The sequence below is a fragment of the Limtongia smithiae genome (genome assembly GCF_038497785.1).
Source record: "Limtongia smithiae strain NRRL Y-17922 unplaced genomic scaffold V1518scaffold_6, whole genome shotgun sequence".
NCBI classification, from domain to species: Eukaryota; Fungi; Ascomycota; class Lipomycetes; order Lipomycetales; family Lipomycetaceae; genus Limtongia; species Limtongia smithiae.
In genome coordinates, this window is record NW_027117627.1 from 163,052 (window position 1) to 183,671 (window position 20,620).

Below are 20,620 nucleotides of genomic sequence, written 5' to 3' on the forward strand. Positions count from 1 at the left end.
CGATAACGTGGGGGGTATCCATCGCTAGGTTTCCGATCACTGCCTTTCCTCTCTCTTTCTTCTCTTTTTCTCTTTTTGTTCAAGTAGCTGCTTCTGGTCGAGCTGCAGTTTGCTGCTTGTCGTGTGCTTGCGGAGACGCGGAAACGCTGAGTTACGACGACATCCACATACGCACGCGATGACTTCTGAATCCACCACCCCCGCCGACAGCCGAGTGGCCGTCGCGTTCTGCTGTCTCGGCAACATGTACGTCAATTCCTCCGCATGGATTAACAGACTTCTAATACTTTTTTTTTTCAGCTGCCGCTCACCAATGGCCGAGTACACACTCTCTTGTCTGCTGGACTATACACCAGAATGCTAACGTGGGGGCAGAGCTGTGATGCGCCACGTCGCGAAGGACATGGAGATGTCACATGTCGTGAGCGAGATAGATTCCTTCGGCACGAGCGGTTTTCATTCGGGGGATAGCCCTGACCGGCGGACAGTGCAGACGTGTCTCGCGAACGGGGTGCCTGTGAATCATACCTCCCGGCGGGTGGTGCGTACATGTTTTCACGTGGTCGAGCGGGAGGGGGGAGGGAAGGTAGAGGCTAACGTCTCGACAGAGGCCGTCGGATTTTGAGAAGTTTGACTACATATTCGCCATGGTAAGCAGACAAATGCCGATATCGAGAGCTATGCTGATCAACATCCCAGGACCGCGAAAACCTGGAAGACCTGAAATACATGCAACCGCGCGGCAGCAAAGCCAAGGGTACCTATTCCTTCCTCACTGTCTCGTTCCATTTGCTTGTTTGTTAACCGCACAGTGATGCTCTTCGGCGTGTATAGCGAAGACGCCAGACTCGACAAGATCGTGAGCGATCCCTACTATGGCGGGCCGGACGGGTTCCAACGGAATTTCCGGCAGCTGGATCATTTTGCGCGGACTTTTTTGAAGCGGATAGCAGCGGGAACTGCGTAGGAAGGTGTGAGGAAGGTGTATTAGCATGACAGAAGATAGAAGAGAAGGGGTCGGGGAAGTGGGACAGAGTTGCTCTGTTATGATAACTGAGGCCACAGCCATGAGCAGAATACAGTACAAACGCAGGATTGCTAGACAGTTTCATTATTATGGATCCCCGTGCAATGACATAACTATTTGTTTATGTTCATGTCAGTGCTATTGTTGGCAACCCCGCTCCGCTCGATCAACGTCGACCCCGCTTGCATGACGCAATTCACTGCCACATCATTCAGACAGCGTAGTTCTTATCATTCTGCACCCCAAGAAAAAAAGTGCAAGGCGTTGTCTTGCCTCGTCTCATTTGTCCTTCAACTGAGGTTGTGAGTCGCGTTGTGTTGGCGTCGCCGTTGTTGGCGGCGCCGTTGCTTGCTGGCCGTTACTTGCTGGCACAGCTTTTGCTTCATGTGTCTTCAACGTTTGGTCCACAGTTCACGTTGCGCCTAGCACACTACCCACGCAGGCCACTCCTCTCGATCCCATTAGTCGTTTGTACCGCACGATTTATTTATTTATTTTAGTTGCCAGTTGCAACGTGCAACTCTTGCGAAACCGAAGAAATGCCCAGGACAGTCCAAGAACTCTGGTCGTGCGGAGTAAAGACTTGGCAAATCCTGGGGCCACTGTCCTCCACTCGTTTTTAAGCATCACCATCCCGTGTAGCCAAGTCATCAGCTAACGATATATTCATACACTTCACGTTCACTCTCTGTAAAACATCAACGCCGAATTCTAGTACTCTTCAGCATGCAAACGAGGGACTCTACTAATGATCGATCATCACACCTCGTTGAAACCAATAAAACTGGACATCCTAGGACATACAAAAAAAATATAGATACCATAACAATAAATTAACTCCAAGCAATGCGATTCGATGGATGTACGAAAATAACTCAGCCCACGCGAGTGCTCAACTGACGCGACGACGACAGGGCGGAAGAAAACCCGTCCGGCACGGTGGCCTTGGAAAACGTGCGCACACGGACGATGCGGTCACAGGCGGCGTCGTAGATGTCGTTGTTTGAGAAGACTGTCAACGACGGCGCTGACGGAGAAGGCGGGGACGCGGTGGTCGGAGGGGTGATCGCTGGCGAGCCGCGGACGGAGTCGCGACGCAGAGCTGCCATCGAACACACTGCGAGGTTCTGCAGAGCAGTGTCCTGGTGGTGCTGGTGGTCCGAACGAGGGCGCACGTTGACATCGCCGTCGAAATAGTCTTCGTCGTTGTCGCCTTCGTCGCCAGATTCGTTATCAGACGCGTAGTCGAGCTCGTCCTCTGAATCCGACTCTTCGTCCTCATAATCACAGCGCAGCGCTTCCCCTTCCTCGTCAAAATGTTGGTGCCGCCGCTCATTCATCTCAGCCTCCTCGACGAGCAACTTAAACCGCTCAACTTCGGCACGCACATCCGGCGCGATGCCCTTATACTCGTCGTCCTCGTCGTCCTCGTCATCATCGTCCGACATAACAGCCTGTGAGTCCGTAAGCACGCGCGAACCTGATGCGCAGCTGCAGTCATCACTCTCAGGCTCGCCCAAACGCGTTAGTCTGCGTCCGCGGACTTCAAACTCGTCCTCCCCATCCGAGGCGGAATCGTCGTCGGAGCCGAAACCAGGCTCGCCGGCGACAGAGTAATACGACTCTTTACTCGCAAACTGCTCCTCCTCAGAGTCAGAACGATCAGAAAACCGGTGATTATGTAGTATCTTGCGTCGCCGCTGTCGCCGATGCTGCTTACTTCCATACCCACTAACGGAACGCGCGACAGCCTCGTCGCCAGCGCCAGCGTCGGCGACGCGCGAGATAAGCGTCTGGTGCATCAGGGTGGTGTCTTTGGGACTCACCCCCGCCATGACCGCGTCGCAGGCGCGTGCACGCGCGAGGGCGGCCGTAGAGGTGGTGGAGGTGGCGACCGCAAATGAGAAGTTTGCCGGGACGACTAGCGGACGTCGGGCTGCGTCGCGGCCGCGGAGAGTGGAGACGGTGGCGGCAGCGTTGTTGTGGACCGAAGTAGCTGATGCTCGTCTGCTCTCAAAGAGCGCGAGGTTCTGGAGGTAGCGCTCAGACTGCGGCGAGGCCTGCATGGTGGTCATAAGGGCGATAGCTAGATGGAAGGTGGAGGTGGCTAAAGCTGGTACTCGGTGGCCATGCCCTTTGCGACGGGGGGAGAGTGGCGCTGGGGAGAGGTGAGACGGTGGGACGAGTGACGACGCTGAGGGTGCATGTACGAGCGGAGGAGAGCGTGGGAACAGCGGTGGAAATAGAAGAAGGGCGCGAGGGACGCGGATGTGCAGAAGAAGAAAAGAAGCGGGCCACCGCGTCGGTATCGCTGGCGAAGACGAGGCCGGCCCGAGCCGCACACCGCCACACCGAGGCGCAGCGCTGCCGCGCCTTCGGCGGCCGCGCCATGTCGCAGCGCGCCCAGCTTGCCGCCCGACCCCCCGCCAAGAGGACTCCGCGAGTCTTCTTCTTCTGCTCCTGGACGTGCTCGTACGACGCCGAGAATGTAACTCGCCAAGATGCGCCGCCAGCCAGACGAGTTACGGCACGTGACTGCGCCCCCACCGGCGCGAGACACGCCGCGTCGCGCAGCACCTCCTGCCGAGCCCTGCACATTGAACTCTATTCGAGCCGGCCCTGGCGCGTCCAATTTTACGGCGCTGTCTTCCGCGCGCGAAAGTGGGCGGCAGCACAAGGAGCGCGCGACATGCCGTCTACGGAGGATGGCCGTCAGCATGCCTGAGTCTGCCAGTCGTCACCATGACGCAACGGAGCTTGGGAAGGGCGCGGGGCAGAGGTGGACGCGACAGGGAACGGCCACACTCGGGACGGCCGGCACGTCCGCGACGGCGGCCAGCGGCGTTCATAGACTGACTTCCATTGCCACAAGCCCTGATCCCCCGCGCCTGCCATCCATGTTGCTAGAAACCGCGCCGGACAGCCTGCTGGCATCGCAAGCGGCTTTGCTGTACCTTGTGGAATGCGGAGTGTGGTGTATGGCGGAGGCCGTGAATTTGATGGCTGCTGCCCCGGTCCATCGTTATCTGCGAGGATCCTCTCTGTATGCGCTGTATGCGCTGTATGCGCGGTTTTCGGCCTCACTTCTACTCCGCACCGCATAGTACAAGCACTCCATGTTCCTCCTCCTCCTCCTCCTCCTCCTCCTCCTCCGCTCCTCGCCCCCGGCCAGAACTTGGCCGACCCAGCGCGTCAGCGCCGCCAGACGCAAGACTGGAGCGGCACCGAGCCCGGCGCCTCGGAGCTTCGGTAGTTGTTCCTGCCGTCGCTGAATCGGGCAGCGCTCGGAGCCTCGGCCGCCGGCCGCCCCCGCGAGCTTGCCCACTTCGTCCGCGCCGCACGCCATTATGTAACAACGACGTAGTTGACTGCCCCGCCCTGTCCATCGCGACGGCCGCGAGCGCACGTTGCCAACACCCCCCCTCAAACTAAGCCGCTCTTTAAGCCCCAACTTCGCCATCGCGACGTCAGCAGCTTAGACGCCGTTCTAGCACATACGCAGCGGCCCTAGCGCTAGAAGGACGACTAAGCAGCCTGCTGTTTCACCGAAAAACCCTCACTGAACCCTAGACAACCCCTTCCGTATTGTCGCTATGCTATCAGACTCAGAGTCGTACATGTCTGTTTCATTCTACTCTTGACAGTGTATGTCGCACATAGCCGACCATCTTTTTCCGTGCTCATCTCGTCCGCTTGTTCTTCATGCTGTATCCAGGCGCTTCTGCTCGCTGGATTGGACTGCGAGTTAAAAACACCCTTGCAAGGACTGCTCAGATGAAAAAATTTGCTCTGCGGACGATTGTGGGCTCTCTAGCGGCGCATCGCGAGACGGCCAGACCACCCACCGTCTCTCAAACCTGGCCTGCACCGCACCACACCACACCGCTCGTATCATGCAGTCGCCACAGAAGTCCTCCTCGTGGCTGGAACATATGTACTCTCCGCCAACTCTTAGCATGTCTTTCTCGAACTCTCGTTACGTAAAATCGGCATTGCCTACAGCCTCCCTCTGCAGGAGGCATTTGAGAGTTGATTCACCATTCATTCATTATTTTTGCCCGTGCATTGCACCTTTTGCTTGCCATGGACACGTGCCGTCCGCGGTACCTCTTCACCAATGGTGCCAATTAACGAGTTACTGCAGAATTTGCGGGACCACAATAAGGGGCGAGGTATTCAGCGACGGCTTAGCCGTATCACGGGTATCAGAATCCTACAGATTCTGCGTACCCTACATTTTACCAATGCTTGGGACCGTTGGGTGATTTTATAAAATGAGTCGCGATTTGTGAGCGCGATATCCGTCTCTGCAGCGACCGATTCAAATCCAAATAAATATAAACTATATATAATCTTATCCACTCACCACTCGCTTTTTCAAGCGCGCAATGTACCATCCACTCTTGAATATCTCGAAAACCAAGTCATTTTTGGTGTCGGTAAGGAGCTTGTAGTAGTCGCCACAGCACGGGAGATGTGTTCACTACAATCTCATCTCCGACGCGTCAAGTTCCTCCCCAATATCTAGTTAGTTAGTTAACTAATGTGATATTCTTAACTAGATATTGAATATCTCTCGGTGCGCCAGTGACTTTGCGTAGAAGATCGCTATTTCAAAAGTCCACGGGCAGAAGCATACCGCTCTGACGGTAACCGAAATCATCATCGAGCTGGCAATCGCCATTTTCAGCATCTTTCCCCTACAACTTTCACCCACTGCCCATACCCTTGCAATCGATATAGTTTACCCGATAATCTTTTTCACGCCTCGTTATATATCTCTATCCCAGGAATTTCTCGTTTCATGCAGTTGCGCTGCAATAGTGTTCATATAACTACTGCTGGCACCAAATTCACAATACGCCTAAATATAAGACGCAGTTTCAATTCTCATAACAGCATATATAAACAGGTAAACGTAGGAATTTCATCTCCGTGCGTGAATAGGCATGTGCGTATATTTCGTACGATGGCAGGTTATATACATACATCCATGAATCCTCGATGCGCATCGGGTTAGGTGTCTTGTGTTCGCCGTCACGACGGGGCGCACAACATCTACTCGCTTTCCTCCCAGTGGCTACGACCAGTCAGTTCTTCTTCGAATGATCGAAACGGAGAGGATATAGAAAAAATAGCACCGTAAACGATGTTGGTGTCTCCAGATATGTGGAAGGCGTCAGTTATTCTGTCAAGCGACAACGCAAAATTCGCGACAAAGTCTTGTAGATCGAGAAGACAAATCTATTTTGTCGAAATGACATACGAAACCAAAACCAAAATTCGAACTCCGGTAAGCTATACTCCAATGACATTCTTTTTGTTCTGATTATGACTATTCCAAATCCTCGGCCGCCGCCCTACAGTAGCCCGAACCCAGTCGTATTTGGAATCGCCATCATCAGCTTCTCGCGCAGCTTCTCCTTGCTACTATACTCCGGCAGCATCAGCCGACCAAAACACGTCATCGCCGTCGGCAATCGCTCCGAGTCCCCGCCGTTGCGCATGATCTCAAACGTGATCCCCGCAAGCCCGCCCACCATCGGAATACGGTCCGAGGAAGTGACAAACATAAGCAACTTGCGTTTCTCCTCCGCGCTCATTTCCGCTACGATCTCCCAGAACCAGGTGATCACGGGGTGGTCAAAAAAATACTGCATCTCACTGTCGTCGCTGTACCGCGCAATCTGCTTAAGCTCCTGCACGTTGATATCCCCAGGCTCCGAGCCTTGCACAAGTGTCATCAGCTCGTTGCTCGTGAAGAGGGTGGTCACACGGTCCGGAATCAAGCGGCGCCAACCGCGACGGAATGCCTCGAAAAATGGGGTAATAAACTCATACGCCGCGAGCTGCACGTACTTGTACACGTACTCGTGCTTGTTCTCGTTCGTGACTGCCTGCGATGCCGATGAGATTCCTGGCACCGACATCGGCACCGTCTTGAGCCCGTCCATGGTCTCGTATGTATACTCAAATGTCAAACCCAGATCCGCTACATCCCCGTCGTAATTCAGTACACTTCTCAGACCTTCAGCCAATGCCGGAAACATATCTTCGATGTGCCATATCCGTGTGGGATGCGTCCCGATCAGCAGCATATACATCATAAGCGGGAACTGCACACTGATAGTACACCCGTTGTACACTGCGAGCGCAACCAGTGTACCAGCGATCTCATAGCGCTCAATGCTATCAAAATAACCAGGCCAAAACCACGCAAGCTGAGATCGTTCATCTATCTTGAATAAGCCGTACGCCGGGTCGCACAGCTGACGCCCAACAACTCCAAAAAGCTCAGTCTGCACGCCGCCCTGATCCACGCCGTCTTCACCGACACCAAAGCGCACCTTAACCGGCATATCAATCATGCCCTGCCGTACCGCCTCCCGCACGTCCTTCAGTGCTGAACCGATCACGTTATCGCGATCAATATCCAGAACGCAGTATACCTGTATCACCTTTGCAGCAGCAAAAAAACTGTTTGCCCTGCTACCGTCAGCACCCCGCACGCCCGGTAGGCCGCCGTCGTCATCACTGAAATTCTCGTCATAGGATACTCCACTCCACTCGGCGTCGGCATCATGCCAGCGTCCATTATCCCCGTAGTCGTTATCAACTGATCGCCGAGTGATAGAACGCAGATATCGCACCTCCAATGACCACACGTGTCGCGAAAACATCTTCTTCGAAATATTTTCTTTGTAATCCCTCTTCATATTGTTGATGCACCATAGTCGAAATATGTCAACTCGAAATTCAAGCGCAAATAACGACGTGGCATAGTCCAGCACGTGCATCTTCATCGGACGGTCGCAAGACCACAATCCATACGTAATCGTGTCCCATTCCAAATCACCGATCAGCCACAGTTCTGAAAACATTTCTGGTAGCTCTCTTTCATGTTGCCAGAAATGCTTCCTCATGTAAGATAACAGAATAATACAGCCAGCAACCGAGCTATTAACATCTATGCAGGTAGATTTCTTGCCCGCCGGATAATGGATCTTGATGTACTCCTTCAACCAGATTTTGAGGATGGACTGCGTAATTTGCGCATCTCTCTCTCCGATGTCCACGAACGCTGCCAGGAAGCACGCTTCGTTCTGCCTCAGCATGCGAATAAGTTCTTCAAATAACACCAAAAATGGTCCGTTGCTCGGAGACGCGCGAAGCATGCCAAACAACGTGTTTCGCCATTCCCCAGGCTCCGTTTTCCCAGTCGCGTACCAAACCACTTGGCAAATAGCAAAATTTGCAATATACACTAGAATCATGATTGACGACTGTTCAACAGAAAGCCCACGTTGAAAAACCGCGACTTCCCTGTCAATCACTTGCCGGAAGCCGATCGCAAGCCCATCAATGACCTCAGAAAGTTCGTCTGAGTTGGGGTCTGGAAACATATCCTTAATCAGCCGTTTGAGTATACCCACCATTTCTGGTCCTTCGCTGAAACATTTCCTAAGACTGTCGGCATTCGAAAAGATGTTAACCAGAGACATTTTGACAAACTCCATGTTCTCTGGCGACTCGGCAGTCCGTCTCAAGATATACAAGTCGTCAATAGAGGTCAACTCCTTTAGCAGTCGGCCCTCATATGGCTTATGCCGCATATTATGAAAATCGTCGTCAAAAATCCGATGTCGTATCCCAATTCGTTGCGGCGTCGAATGGAGCAGCTTCTGTTTGATGGCGACTACACGCGTCCCAATTGGTGCCGACTCCTCAATCTCGTCAATACTATCTGCAGAATGCGTGGCCTTCCTCGGCTCCTTCGTCGTCGCAGTCTTTGGCCGACAAAGCGTATCTTTCCCTTTCGCCATGCATAGACTCCACGCCATCTGGCGTGCCGTCGTGTAATCCAGTTTCCTCCCGCCAGTAATGGTCCGGAACCGCGGTGAGGACGCGCAAAACGGATTCAAACACGCATCATATTTGCCCTCATCTTTGCTATCGCCACTGCTCGCTACCTTGTGCACCGACCCTCTGCAGCCGTCGGTGAGCTGAATCGTATAGAGATCCACGAGTTGTTCAATGAGCTCAGAGCGCTTCTGAGCCGGGGTGACCAATGACTCTGCGGTTTCTGTACGCCGTAAGAATATCGATTCGTCTTCCATTCTGTATAGATGCATGTAATGAGGTATCCCCCTTGACGTATTGCCGGCCTAGTACAAAGGCTGGCTACTGAAAGGCTTGGTTTAGAAACTGGTAGGCGGCCGTGGCCCCGGAGGATGGGGTGGGGTTGAGGGGAGGGACCTGCGTGTCGGGTTAGGTGTCTAAAGACGAGAACTTCCGTACAGCAGCTATCCCACAAAGGACCTGCTCGGACGACTGCCCTCCCGGATCACTGTATCGAGGTGACAGTGTAAATTTTGGCTATGATGAGCACCAGAAAGAATATATTTGAACTCGGTCTGTGTATTACAATGCAACTGCGATAGCGTGCAGAGCCATACAGTAGCTGATGGCCCCGAGGTCTGGCTATGCGGGAGACTTAAATCAGACATGATATTGGACGTACAGTACAAATGAAGTGAATACGCCCAAACCCAACGACACAATATCCCAGTAAAACCATGCTTATCCAAACAAGAGAACAACTCTCCCGTGTACCCCAGCCGCCAACACCAACATGCATTCAAATCACAACAGTGCGCGTCTTGACGAGTCCGCCAGAGAAATTGCGTAGAGTCGTCTGACGCGTCCTAGCGCGCTGCAGATTGCGATATGCTTCCAAAACATGCTTCGCAAGAATAGGTCGCTGATCCTCGTCCGGTGGGTCGAACAAGAAGCTTTCAGTCTTGCGCGTCTTTGTCCGCTTGCTCCGCCTCATCTCGATTTCGTCCTCGGCCTCCTTGACCTTCAGCGATTCCTCCGTAAGCACTGCAACGATCTCAAAAGTTAAAAAGCCGAGAATATCAATGATGTCGTCGTTCGGTCGCGAGTCTGTTAACGCCGATATGCTAGCCCACTCGCGAAATCTCTTGCCCTTGCGGAACGTAAAGCTCGCTTGACGGCATTCACTCCAGTGGACATACTCCTCCTTGGTCATGACTTTCGTGCGCTCGTCGGCAGATTTGAGACGCTGCTGCGTAGCAAAGTCTGCCTCTCTCTCCTCTTCGTCCTGCCCATCGTCGTCGTCATCCGCGTCCGGCACAGGTTCTGGAAACATGTTTACGAGATCCCATGGCAAGCGCACTTTCGACTTTTTGTACTTGAGCTTTGGACCAGCGGGATCTGGTGCAGCGACTGGCACAGCCGCCGAGCCTGCTACATCATCAAGAAGGTCGGCACCCTCGACCGCCCCGCCTTCCTGATCTTTCGCATTCTTGCGCACATCCTTCCACGATAGATAAGTTCTCAACCGATTAACTTTTGCCCGGTCGTGTCGAATTAGAAAAATTAGGTCCTCGACAGCGATTGATCGCGAGCCACGGCGTGCAGCCTGCGCCGTGCTCTGCAGCAGCATCTCGACGACTTGCGCACGCACAATGTCTTCAATCAGCGACGTTGTTTCCGGGGGGGGGTCGTTCGTGGACCCGGACACAAACATCATCTGCTGAATCTCGGGCCTGTACCGGTACTTCTCCGTCATTATGGAAGCGTGTGCGTGAACGGTACGGTACTGATAGCTGTGGGATTGTAAACGTTGATTGATGAGAGTGGATGCGAATGCCTGCATCGAGCTATCATCTGGTAAGCGGAGAGGGGCTCGTGTTGAGCACAAGTGCTACTACTTCGGCGCCGACAACCGCCGACTGGAACACAACACCGGAAGATCATTATACTCAACCCCAGTTGTCCTCTCTCCGCATTTATCCAGCTGTTATTTGCGCATCGACGTCATTGTTCAAGCTCTTGGTTTAACTTATTGTAGTCTGGCTTCAGAATTTCGAGAAGCAGATGGTCGGAGGGCCAACCAGCTACGAACATACAATATGTAGCAGTTATTCATTCGAAGCACTTTCAGATCTATCCAGTCCAGCAAACCGTAAATCAGAAGTGACGCCCTACACACCAATAAGAGGCAAAGCCTATCTCATCGCTGCTCGGTCGTGAATCTGCAATTTCGTTGTCCTCCCGCTTGTTATACAGAGAAGCAAAACTCCAAGCTATAAATCTAACTTGTAAACAAGCATATGCTCATTGCTCGCTCTCCACCTGTCATGCGGTCGTTGATTATACAACAAGCTGACCGTCACATAAAGCAACAGGCCGGACTCGTTGATGATCTCGAAGTTGAACTTGATCTGAGAATGGAATCTGCTGTTACTCGCGCAGGCGGAATCAGCAGTACAAACCCCGCCGCGCACAAGTGCGGCTCGCCGCTGGCTGCCCCGCGAAGTCAAAAGTCCCAACGAGCGTTCTGCATCCGAGGATGACCACGTTTCTGCTCGGTCTCGAGGTAGCTGCTGCCCTTGCAGACTCCGTCTTACAAACCGTGCACTCAGCTATTATGGTGTCATATTCTGGAAATGATCTCGCATTGCTAAAGAAGCCTAGCCCTCGTCCGAAGCGCTCTGACAGAGCAGTGCATGCCAATTTAGTGGTCGACGACGAACTCGACGGGTTGCCGCAGTCTGATGTTGAGATTTTGCATATTTCAACCAGTGTGTACGAAGATCTCACTGGATTTACTACTTGGGCACCGCCACAGTCGTCGGTAGACGGTACAGTGAACGGACAAAATGGCACAGCGAGTGACCAAGATGATAGTGTTCCTCAACCTCCGTTGTTTGTGTCTATGTGTTTGCAAGTCGATGCTATGGCGTCCGTTGTACCTCAATGGAATATCTACAGTTGTGCGCTCAGTACTAGTTTATCGCCATTCACAGTTTTACTCAAAAGCTACTCAACTACGTGGCCGGTACAGAGCAATTCACCTGTGCTCCTTCAGCCTGTGACTCCAGTGAGACTCACGCATGTGATTCTCAGGTTCTCGCCACCGGCATATGATTTCATTAGCAATATGCCAAAGTATCAAGTATCGCGGTATTTCGACACATTGAAGATACTCCGACGTGGTCAATATCTACCGATTCTCGACTGTGAAATTAGCGCATGCGATCCTGTAGATCAGGGTATTATATCTACCGGCAGGACGAAGTTCACGTTTGTCAAGGACAATGAATTTCAACGTGCGGCTTTTGCGCGACATGACAGCTTTACAGACAATAATTCAAGCATGGAAGAATTGGACGACGACTTGACACGTTTCCTCTGTCTTGCGGACACATCACAGCCTGGGATCACGATTGGCGTTGCGTCACTTCGAATACCAACGACGCGTAATGTACTAGTACCTACACCAAAAGAGGTTGATGATATCGAAGCCATTGGACTGGTGGGCCTTCATGTACTGGCTAAACTCGGCATTTTTTCTGGCGACTGGGTAGGTCTGTCTTGCTTGTCGTGCTATTGGCGCTCTGTTAACGAGTCAAGGTGATGCTGAAAACCTCGGGCATTTCCCGCCCTATAATGGTTTATTCATTTCCACTATCAGATCGGTACGACAACGGAAAATTATACGTATCTCCAATTCTCCTCCACAACTTACACAATCCCGACACAATACAACTAAGTCCTCTAGCTCCTACTGCAAGGGCATCGATACAAGTGGCCAAGGAAATCACCATATCGAGAGTTTTATCATCAATATCGTCGGATAGAACACTATTACAGGCATCACTTCAGGGATTACGGACATATTTTGACAACAATCAGCGAGTAGTAGCAAAGGGCGACTTAATTGCAATTCCTATTGACGAACCAATTGCTCGATTGTTATATGTTCCTGGCCCTTCAGATGAAAATTCAACTTTTGAAGAAATAACGTCTTTACAACTACCGATTATACCTTCCGGTATAGCGTGGTTCCAAATAACTTCAATAGCACCACCAGCACCGGGTGACTCGCTGTTACTATCTGGGGATTCATCAGCATATCTTATTTGCACCGGACAAACTCGCGTAGTGCAGACTGGCACCGTATCTGCGTCGCATCCACCAGTGTCGCTGCCTTGGATGGAATATTTGAGCCTCAAACCACTTCCAACTTTCCAAACGCCGGTGGCGAATCGAGTTCGACAGCTTCTCTCCGTGTGCATGTCCACCTCCGGCGCGGCACTGCAGACGGCGATTATAATTCACTCCGCGAAACGTGGCGTCGGAAAGACAACAATGGTACGGTCAATAGCTGCAGAGCTGGGAGTGCATGTCTTTGCTATTGAGTCCACCGACATCGCCGGCGATACCGACGTGAAAACTCTCGGTACACTAATAGCACGCCTCGAGCGCGCGAGGGACTGCGCTCCATGTGTGGTGTTGTTGCGCCATTTGGACGCCATAGCGAAAAAAGTCGCGGCCGAGAGCAGCAGTGTCGGCGGTGGTGATTTGATGGGCAAAAAAGTGTTGGACGCAATAAAGCAGCAGTACTCAAGCGGTCAGAACGGACTTGTGGTAGTCGCTACGTCATCGGATATCGAGAATTTGTCGGAAGAGGCACGCAAAGCGTTCAATTTTGAGGTTGAGATGGGCGCGCCGACAGAGAAGGAGCGGCAGGCGATATTTGAATACCTCACATCGCCGGTTGTTGCACAGTGGGAGAAGTCACCATCTATTTCTGGTTTAAGAAGTCCGTTTTTGTTGAATCATGAGGTCAAGAGCTCGAGCATGGCCTTGCAATCTGCTGGATTGGTACCGTCTGATCTGGTATCCATCGTCAATTCCGCCTGCTCAAGCGCGCTCGACAGGCTCGATGAGGAAGCCATCACAGAAACAAGCTACCACCAGCAAACCATCGAAGTGCGCGATCTGATTGCCGCAAACGGTGGATATGTGAAGCTAACCGCTGCGGATTTCGAAACCGCGATAGGCGAAGCGCGGCGACAATACAGTGACTCTATCGGTGCTCCGCGAATTCCGAAGGTGAAATGGGAAGACGTGGGCGGCCTTGCAGACGTCAAGTCTGAGATTCTGGATACCATTGAGATGCCACTCAAATTCCCAGCGCTCTTCTCCGGTGGTATCAAGAAGCGGAGCGGCATTCTCTTTTACGGGCCCCCGGGAACCGGCAAAACGCTCCTTGCGAAAGCGATCGCAACAACGTTTTCGCTTAACTTTTTCTCCGTCAAGGGACCGGAGTTGCTCAACATGTACATCGGTGAATCTGAAGCAAACGTGCGCCGCGTGTTTCAGCGCGCGCGCGACGCGCGACCGTGTGTTGTGTTTTTCGATGAGCTCGACTCTGTCGCCCCAAAGCGGGGTAACCAGGGTGATTCCGGCGGCGTCATGGACCGTATTGTGTCGCAGTTGCTCGCGGAGTTGGATGGTATGAGCAGTGTGAGCGGTGAGGGCGTGTTTGTGATTGGCGCGACGAATCGGCCGGATTTGCTGGATAGCTCCCTGCTTCGACCCGGCAGGTGCGTTTCCCATCCTCTCCAGTCTTCCTCTGACACATATGCTAATAATGTTCCGCCGCAGATTTGACAAAATGCTCTATCTCGGAGTACCCGACACCCATGACAAACAACTCAATATCCTGAAAGCGTTAACCCGCAAATTCACTCTGTCAGACGACCTCAACCTCGCCGCGATCGCAGAATCTTGTCCGTTCACCTACACTGGCGCCGACTTTTACGCGCTATGCTCAGACGCCATGCTAAACGCAATGACACGTATGGCATACGCCGTCGAGGCCAAAGTCCAAGCATTCGCCGATGCTGCCGCCGCCGAAGCCGTCAACGCCGGTATTGACGATAACGGGAAAGGTGCGACGGTAAGCACGCGGTGGTGGTTTGACACGCAGGCGACGAAAGAAGATGTCACTGTCGTTGTCCGGCGCGAGGATTTTGAGAAGGCAAGGCGGGAACTGGTGGCAAGTGTGAGTGAGAATGAGTTACGGCACTACGCCAAAATTCGCGAAAAGTTTCCCATGACTTGAATGCATTTGTGTTGGTGTTCAGCATTAGGAAAGTTCATGATTATCATAGAGAAAACGCTATTTACAGCACATTATGCTACTCCAAGCAAAAGAAGCCAAAACTCCGGTAGTACTAGTATACAAAGAAGCCCTCACCGTCCTCAATATTACTCCTCTCGGTGATCTGCGTCCGACGTCGTTGTCGTCGGAAACACTTGTCCGATCTTCATAACCCACTCATTCAACTCGGTGCGTGTCTTGACGCTGATCAAATGCGTACCGCTGCCAGCCGTCACCGTGAACACATGTGGCCGTGTCAGCGCGGGCGCAAGTTCGGGTTTATACCCGATGCGGCAGTCGGTGATATTCACGGCGTAGAGCTCCTCGCCGTACAGGTCAAAGATGTGCAGGTATGGTCGCCGCAGCTCGAGGTGCATACGGTCCCAGGTTTGCATTAAGCTATCGGGCATCCAGGCTTGTCCTTCCTTGATGATAACGACACTATATGCAGTTAGATAAGTATCCATGGATACCTGGTGGTCGAAACTTACCTTCGCTGACACTGTCGCACATCAGCAACGTACTTCGTCTCGGCCTGCTTGCCCTCCAAAAGCGACATCTTAACCCCACTCCGCGTCATCACTCTCTTATCCCCATCCGCATTGACATCCGCCAACCCGCGTCGTTTCGGAACCCAAGCGCTTAATATCCGTAATAACAGCTCCGATTGCCGTGTATTTGGTTGAATCATCGCACCAGGCGCAACTTTCTCGAATTCTCTGAGACGCGTATATCCTAGAACTGCGACGGTGTTGTCCACGTCTTGCTTATTGTGTCGTTGCCGCTGCGCAGCATAGTATTGCTCGACCATCGAAGTGCCCCTTGGACGCCACGTGCCGAGGAATTCCTCGCCGCTGATGTAGGCGCCCTTGATACTCAAAGACCGCGAATCCGCCGCCGTGAAAGGTCGCAACTGCACCTGGAACAAAGCGATATAGGAATGCGTAACCTGTTGCGACCCCATCATCATCGATAATCGCGACGTTGCACGCCCAGAACGACCGAGCATGGCTGCGACGAGATTCGTCTTAAATTCAATCGGCGAAGATACAGACGGCACCGGAACCTGCCACTTCACGCTCATCACAATGCGTGATTTGTCCCCTGTTGGACGGTCGAGGAATGTTGAATTATGTGCACTCAAATCCCATTGCCCCGTAATACGCACAGTACGCGTGCCATCGACGTTGGCGATCGTCTTGGGCCGGCCGATAATCCGCAACTCAACCACGTCGACTCCGTTCCTCGCGTTATGTAAATTTCCCGACGTGACATCGATCAAACGCACATCGCACACAGAAATCTTCGAGATGTCGAACCAATCAAAGTTATCCCCTGACGAATGCGTGATGGACAACAAAATCCGCTTCTGAATTCCGGTGTGGAACGAAAACACACCCTTATCGTCCCTACTCGTCCGCACAATCTCAACAGGCGCGTACATGCCGTCCTCGCCGGGCTCGAGCACCTGAATCTTCACAAACGCGTCGTACTGTTGAGTTTGCAACCCGCCACCGCCCGCAGCATCCAAAGCAGCTTCGATTCGCGATATCCGCGTCGGCGTATTGGCTTCCTGCATATCGTCCCAGCTTTGAAATTTCTCAAGATGCGTCGTTGTCACCCTCGCAAACACCTTGATCTGCAACATCGAGGATTCCAAACCGTTCTGCACATTCTTTGCGTACATAGTCCCAATATTAATCCCGTGGAAACTGTCAAACACGATAGGATGATCCTCAACAACTCGAACAGTCTGCGATGCTGATATTCCACCGGGATACTCAGAACCGTTACTCCCGGGTAAAAACATCTGCACATGCACCTCAGAAAACTCGCGCTCGGAGAAGCCAGCAATCCGATCCAGATGCGCGACGATGCCAAACGACGATGGCTCGTCACCGTCGTCGCCACCCATCAAATCCAGCGAAATCTTGACAAGCCCAATCACGCCAAAAGTGTATGGCGAAACAATATCGCACGAAAACTCCGAGCCGTGGCCGTGCAACACGCCAATCATCGGCACGAACGCGTTGCCCACGTACGAAAACTGGCGCGTGAACATATCACTTATAAACGGTGGCACGGACGTCACGTCTAAATGTGAGTACGCGGGAGACTCGTTGTACACATTCCGCATAGACTTGACATGCTGCTCAAGCCGCTCAAGCGAGACAACCCTGATCGTGCAGCTTTTGAAATCATCGATCCGCACCGCCACACACGGTTTCAATGCCGAAATCAACGCCTCATCTTCCTCAGGTTCCGCATCGTTCAGCACCAAATCATACGGTGAAGCGGAACCGAAACAATCGTCGACGATGGTATACTGAAACCGCAGCCCTTGCTCGAGCTCATTACTCACGATCTGCGCCTCCTTGAGCAGTAGCGCGTGCTTATACATCGCATCAATCATCCGCAGCGACCCTTGTTCCCTCCAGTGACTGACCACACGCCGCGCGACCCGTATCTCGTCATCTGATAAAATCGCACTTCGCTTGTAAAAAAAGGCGCGTGGTGGGGATGGCAACGAGAAAAATTGCTGTGGACTGCCCTTTTCAATCATCCGAAGCGACTGCGACGGCGACCGGCTCATATTATCCGCTGCGCCCCTCTCGGCACGTTCAAGACGACTGATAACGTCAGACCGCACTCGGTCAAGCTTCGCCATCAGATTAGCGGAATTCGGTGTATGCCCGATATACCCCGCCGCTGTACCTGCGATGGACGGGGTGCGAGAGGAATCTACCACAAACGGATCATCTTGTCCATAATAACTCATATGCGACACATTCGGCGGTGAGCTCCAGTTCGTATTCGAATCCGTATCCTCTTCAAACGTGAATAAACTCGACGTCGGCCGCTGTTTTCGAATCGAGCGCACTTTCTGCATTTCGTCAAACAATTTATCGAGTTCCTCATCGTTTAAGGATGAGATATTGATAGCAGCGTCAGGACCGAGATATGCTTTCGCCGCCTCGAGTCGCGCAAGCGACCATGCGCCTATTTGATCTTCCTTTGAGGGTGTAGCTGTTTGGCTAGTCGGTACAGGATCAAACGACGGAAAATCAACGTAGTCCGACGCCACACTCGAATCGCGCTCACTGTGATCCGACTTTGAGTCCGACAAAACACTGCTCGGCTTCATCCCCTGCTGCAACAATGCCGCCGACGAGGAGTTCCTACTCCGATGCCGCTCGATCATCGCTTCTTGGGGGTTATTGAACCTAAATATGTGAAAATCGCCCAAGATGACTCGATCGCCCGATACTAACATCCGCGGCTTTTTCAGACGCGCACCGTTCACCATGACTGCAGCGTTCTCGTTAGGGATGATCGTGACCTGGTTATTCTCGTTCTCAAAAGCGCAATGATCTTGCAGGATCTTGGACCCGTATAACCGCACTTGTGCCGTGGTGAGACTATCCGCATTGCCCACGCGTGTCCTGCCGGGTTTGATATTATAAACCAAGCACTCAGCCAGTAACGGATCATCACTCAGGTTAACCAAATAAGGAACATTCTTGGGCGCGTGCACGCCAACGAAACCCTTTTCGACGCTGATACCCATCTCCTCTAACGCGGCTTCTCGTTGTTTCTGAATCTCCTGGGTGGCTAGTAATCGTTCCTCCCAGGTTTGATTGGTTTCATTCAACAACTTCTCCGACGCGCGCAGCTGATCCGCGATCTCGGTCCGCGAAACGAACTTCGTTATGCCGTCAGGCGTCGTGTAGCTGAAATCATCCACCGTAGCTGAAGATGAATCAGCTTTCGCCTCTCCAGCCGCTTCAAGCTGACTCCGCAGATTTGCAAGTTCTTCCTTCAACTCGCGAATTAGCTTTGCATTCGGATCTTCGTTGATGACAGCGTGATTCTTGATCCGTTTCGCCGAGTCGGCGTACCTCAGCGTTGAGATTGTCTCATCGAAATTCACGTCCGCAGGGGATATCGTAGCCACCATCGCTGTCATCGAATTACCGCCAAGCGAATCTTTCAAAAGCCACGTCAACGCGGAGTCCCGGTACGGAATCACCGCATCTAGCTGCTTTCCGCTAGATAAATCTGCTAAGCCCCGGATCACCCTTCCAAGCGCGGACAACGACTTGTTAATCTCTCCGCCCTCACGTAACCGTACGCCGGTGGTATTCGCACTTGAAGCACGCTCCGAACCAGCAAGATCGACCAACGAAATCCGCGATACCTTTTCTGAATCCAAGTTCGTCTCGTCATCGTGGCTTTTGCGTGTGAGTGTTATCCCGAACACCGCATGCGAGCGCGAGGAGGTCTCGTTCATATTTGTGGCGGCCACGGTACGGGCCTTGTTGCCTTCGTTCATGAGTTCTTCGATATCGGCGAATGAAGCAACCGCGAGCCGTGACTGTTTATCCGTTAGTGGTCGTTCTGACATGGGACAAGGACAACGCGTACCAGATCTTCGACATACGGCCCGAGAATCGGATGTTCCCGCACTCGCAAACTTGACTTATTTTTCGGATTCAACAGGTCCCGTACGCGCTCGTTATATATCTCAAGGTACGACACCTCGACCGTGAACGTGTCGTGCTTGGTGGTCTTCGAGTACTGCTTTCTGGTCGCCATACGTAAGCTGCTGACTGCCTAATTGTGCAAGACATAGCTTACATGCGTTCGAATATATTATTGCAAATCTGAGGGATGATCCCGGGGTCTTCTCTGGTTCCAAGCTGTACAGATGTTAGCAGCCACATAAGCCAAGTGCACCAAAGTTACGCGTACCATAGAATAAGACTTGCCCGAGCCCGTCTGTCCGTACGCAAAGATACAGTTATTAAACCCTTTAAACGCATTATCAAGTAGCGGCATTCCGAGATCATCGAATATTGTCGTTTGACTCGCTAGACGTGGTCGTTAGCTCTACTCACGTGCCCTGTTACACTGCACACTTTCGAATGCTGGACACCAACCATAGCTGTCACTCCCCTTATCGAAACTCCAATAACTCTTGTCAAACACAAACTCCTTCGACTTTTCCGCTTTCGATTTCGCGCTTTTGCTCCGAGATATGTCATCGGGCGTGGTGATTATGGTTCGATTGTTCTCCATCTGCACTATGCACTCCGCATGCTTCGCGCGTTCTGGCAGTCAACCACCGTTAGCCACCCGCCGTCAAAATTAATTACTTAGACTGAATGCAAATACCTCGATTGTTGAACGGTCGCACGCGAACGACGACTCTGATATTCATCCCACCAGGCTCGTCCGAGCCCGAAGCCGACGCCGAGGACATGTTGCGGTGTAACTATCGTGCATGAACTGAGGAAAAAAATCCGAGCTAGATCTCATCAGAATAAACAGCTTTTCACGCCGTGCATGGCAGACACGCCAGTGCTATTTACCATAAAATTGTCTGGAAATACAAATGTCGACGTGTGAAGGCAGGGAGGTGAGGTTAAGCCTGCGCGGAACCAGCCATGCGGCTCAGGGAGGCTACTGGGAGTTTTGCTAGCGTCGACGGCTTTCACGAGCACATCGAGAGCAATGATGGGTTTAGAATGAAGAGACGACTGACCAGCAGCGGATGAGTTTCCACAACTGCAGATGTGGACATGCGTCGAGAACTAGGATCTTCTCTACTG

The 20,620-nt window shown here is 52.4% G+C and overlaps 6 protein-coding genes across 6 annotated transcripts; 2 read left to right on the forward strand and 4 right to left on the reverse strand.

Annotated features, from left to right (window-relative positions):
* V1518DRAFT_416723 (phosphotyrosine protein phosphatase I superfamily) lies at window positions 1–1,155 on the forward strand. The gene is made up of 6 exons (XM_066904112.1): window positions 1–246; window positions 301–321; window positions 376–541; window positions 609–650; window positions 700–757; window positions 813–1,155. The coding sequence occupies exons 1-6, from the start codon at window positions 179–181 to the stop codon at window positions 965–967; spliced, it is 510 nt and encodes a 169-aa protein (XP_066759326.1). The 5' UTR covers window positions 1–178; the 3' UTR covers window positions 968–1,155.
* A 747-nt stretch (window positions 1,156–1,902) lies between these two features.
* V1518DRAFT_427372 (uncharacterized protein) lies at window positions 1,903–3,093 on the reverse strand (the record flags this gene model as incomplete). The annotated part of the gene is made up of 1 exon (XM_066906032.1): window positions 1,903–3,093. One exon carries the CDS (start codon window positions 3,091–3,093, stop codon window positions 1,903–1,905), a length of 1,191 nt encoding a protein of 396 aa, XP_066759327.1.
* Window positions 3,094–6,257: 3,164 nt separating this feature from the next.
* Window positions 6,258–9,351, reverse strand: V1518DRAFT_416734 (uncharacterized protein). Its single transcript, XM_066904113.1, has one exon. The coding sequence runs from the start codon at window positions 9,157–9,159 to the stop codon at window positions 6,388–6,390; it is 2,772 nt and encodes a 923-aa protein (XP_066759328.1). The 5' UTR covers window positions 9,160–9,351; the 3' UTR covers window positions 6,258–6,387.
* Window positions 9,352–9,665: 314 nt separating this feature from the next.
* On the reverse strand, window positions 9,666–10,622 carry V1518DRAFT_405538 (transcription initiation factor IID, 18kD subunit-domain-containing protein; the record flags this gene model as incomplete). The annotated part of the gene is made up of 1 exon (XM_066901922.1): window positions 9,666–10,622. The coding sequence occupies one exon, from the start codon at window positions 10,620–10,622 to the stop codon at window positions 9,666–9,668; it is 957 nt and encodes a 318-aa protein (XP_066759329.1).
* Window positions 10,623–11,349: 727 nt separating this feature from the next.
* Window positions 11,350–15,066, forward strand: V1518DRAFT_416737 (P-loop containing nucleoside triphosphate hydrolase protein). Its single transcript, XM_066904114.1, has 3 exons — window positions 11,350–12,419; window positions 12,470–14,448; window positions 14,510–15,066. Exons 1-3 carry the CDS (start codon window positions 11,406–11,408, stop codon window positions 14,967–14,969), a joined length of 3,453 nt encoding a protein of 1,150 aa, XP_066759330.1. The 5' UTR covers window positions 11,350–11,405; the 3' UTR covers window positions 14,970–15,066.
* Window positions 14,944–20,503, reverse strand: V1518DRAFT_416740 (uncharacterized protein). Its single transcript, XM_066904115.1, has 8 exons — window positions 20,381–20,503; window positions 20,184–20,316; window positions 19,949–20,119; window positions 19,761–19,879; window positions 19,647–19,708; window positions 19,434–19,593; window positions 15,500–19,383; window positions 14,944–15,449 (listed from the first exon to the last, which is right to left on the reverse strand). Exons 2-8 carry the CDS (start codon window positions 20,269–20,271, stop codon window positions 15,116–15,118), a joined length of 4,818 nt encoding a protein of 1,605 aa, XP_066759331.1. The 5' UTR covers window positions 20,272–20,316; window positions 20,381–20,503; the 3' UTR covers window positions 14,944–15,115.
* Between the last annotated feature and the right edge of the window lie 117 nt (window positions 20,504–20,620).

What these genes read in the sequence shown, in the direction of transcription:
- V1518DRAFT_416723 (XM_066904112.1), top strand. Translation starts at nt 179, where the DNA reads ATGACTTCTGAATCCACCACCCCCGCCGACAGCCGAGTGGCCGTCGCG. An exon ending in ATCATACCTCCCGGCGGGTG is followed by an intron (nt 542 to 608) that starts GTGCGTACATGT and finishes ACGTCTCGACAG; the next exon opens with AGGCCGTCGGATTTTGAGAA. An exon ending in TTGACTACATATTCGCCATG is followed by an intron (nt 651 to 699) that starts GTAAGCAGACAA and finishes TCAACATCCCAG; the next exon opens with GACCGCGAAAACCTGGAAGA.
- V1518DRAFT_416734 (XM_066904113.1), bottom strand. Translation starts at nt 9,159, where the DNA reads ATGCATCTATACAGAATGGAAGACGAATCGATATTCTTACGGCGTACA.
- V1518DRAFT_416737 (XM_066904114.1), top strand. Translation starts at nt 11,406, where the DNA reads ATGACCACGTTTCTGCTCGGTCTCGAGGTAGCTGCTGCCCTTGCAGAC. An exon ending in GCATTTTTTCTGGCGACTGG is followed by an intron (nt 12,420 to 12,469) that starts GTAGGTCTGTCT and finishes TAACGAGTCAAG; the next exon opens with GTGATGCTGAAAACCTCGGG. An exon ending in TCCCTGCTTCGACCCGGCAG is followed by an intron (nt 14,449 to 14,509) that starts GTGCGTTTCCCA and finishes GTTCCGCCGCAG; the next exon opens with ATTTGACAAAATGCTCTATC.
- V1518DRAFT_416740 (XM_066904115.1), bottom strand. Translation starts at nt 20,271, where the DNA reads ATGTCCTCGGCGTCGGCTTCGGGCTCGGACGAGCCTGGTGGGATGAAT. An exon ending in GCGACCGTTCAACAATCGAG is followed by an intron (nt 20,120 to 20,183) that starts GTATTTGCATTC and finishes GTTGACTGCCAG; the next exon opens with AACGCGCGAAGCATGCGGAG. An exon ending in AATAATATATTCGAACGCAT is followed by an intron (nt 19,594 to 19,646) that starts GTAAGCTATGTC and finishes TATGGCGACCAG; the next exon opens with AAAGCAGTACTCGAAGACCA.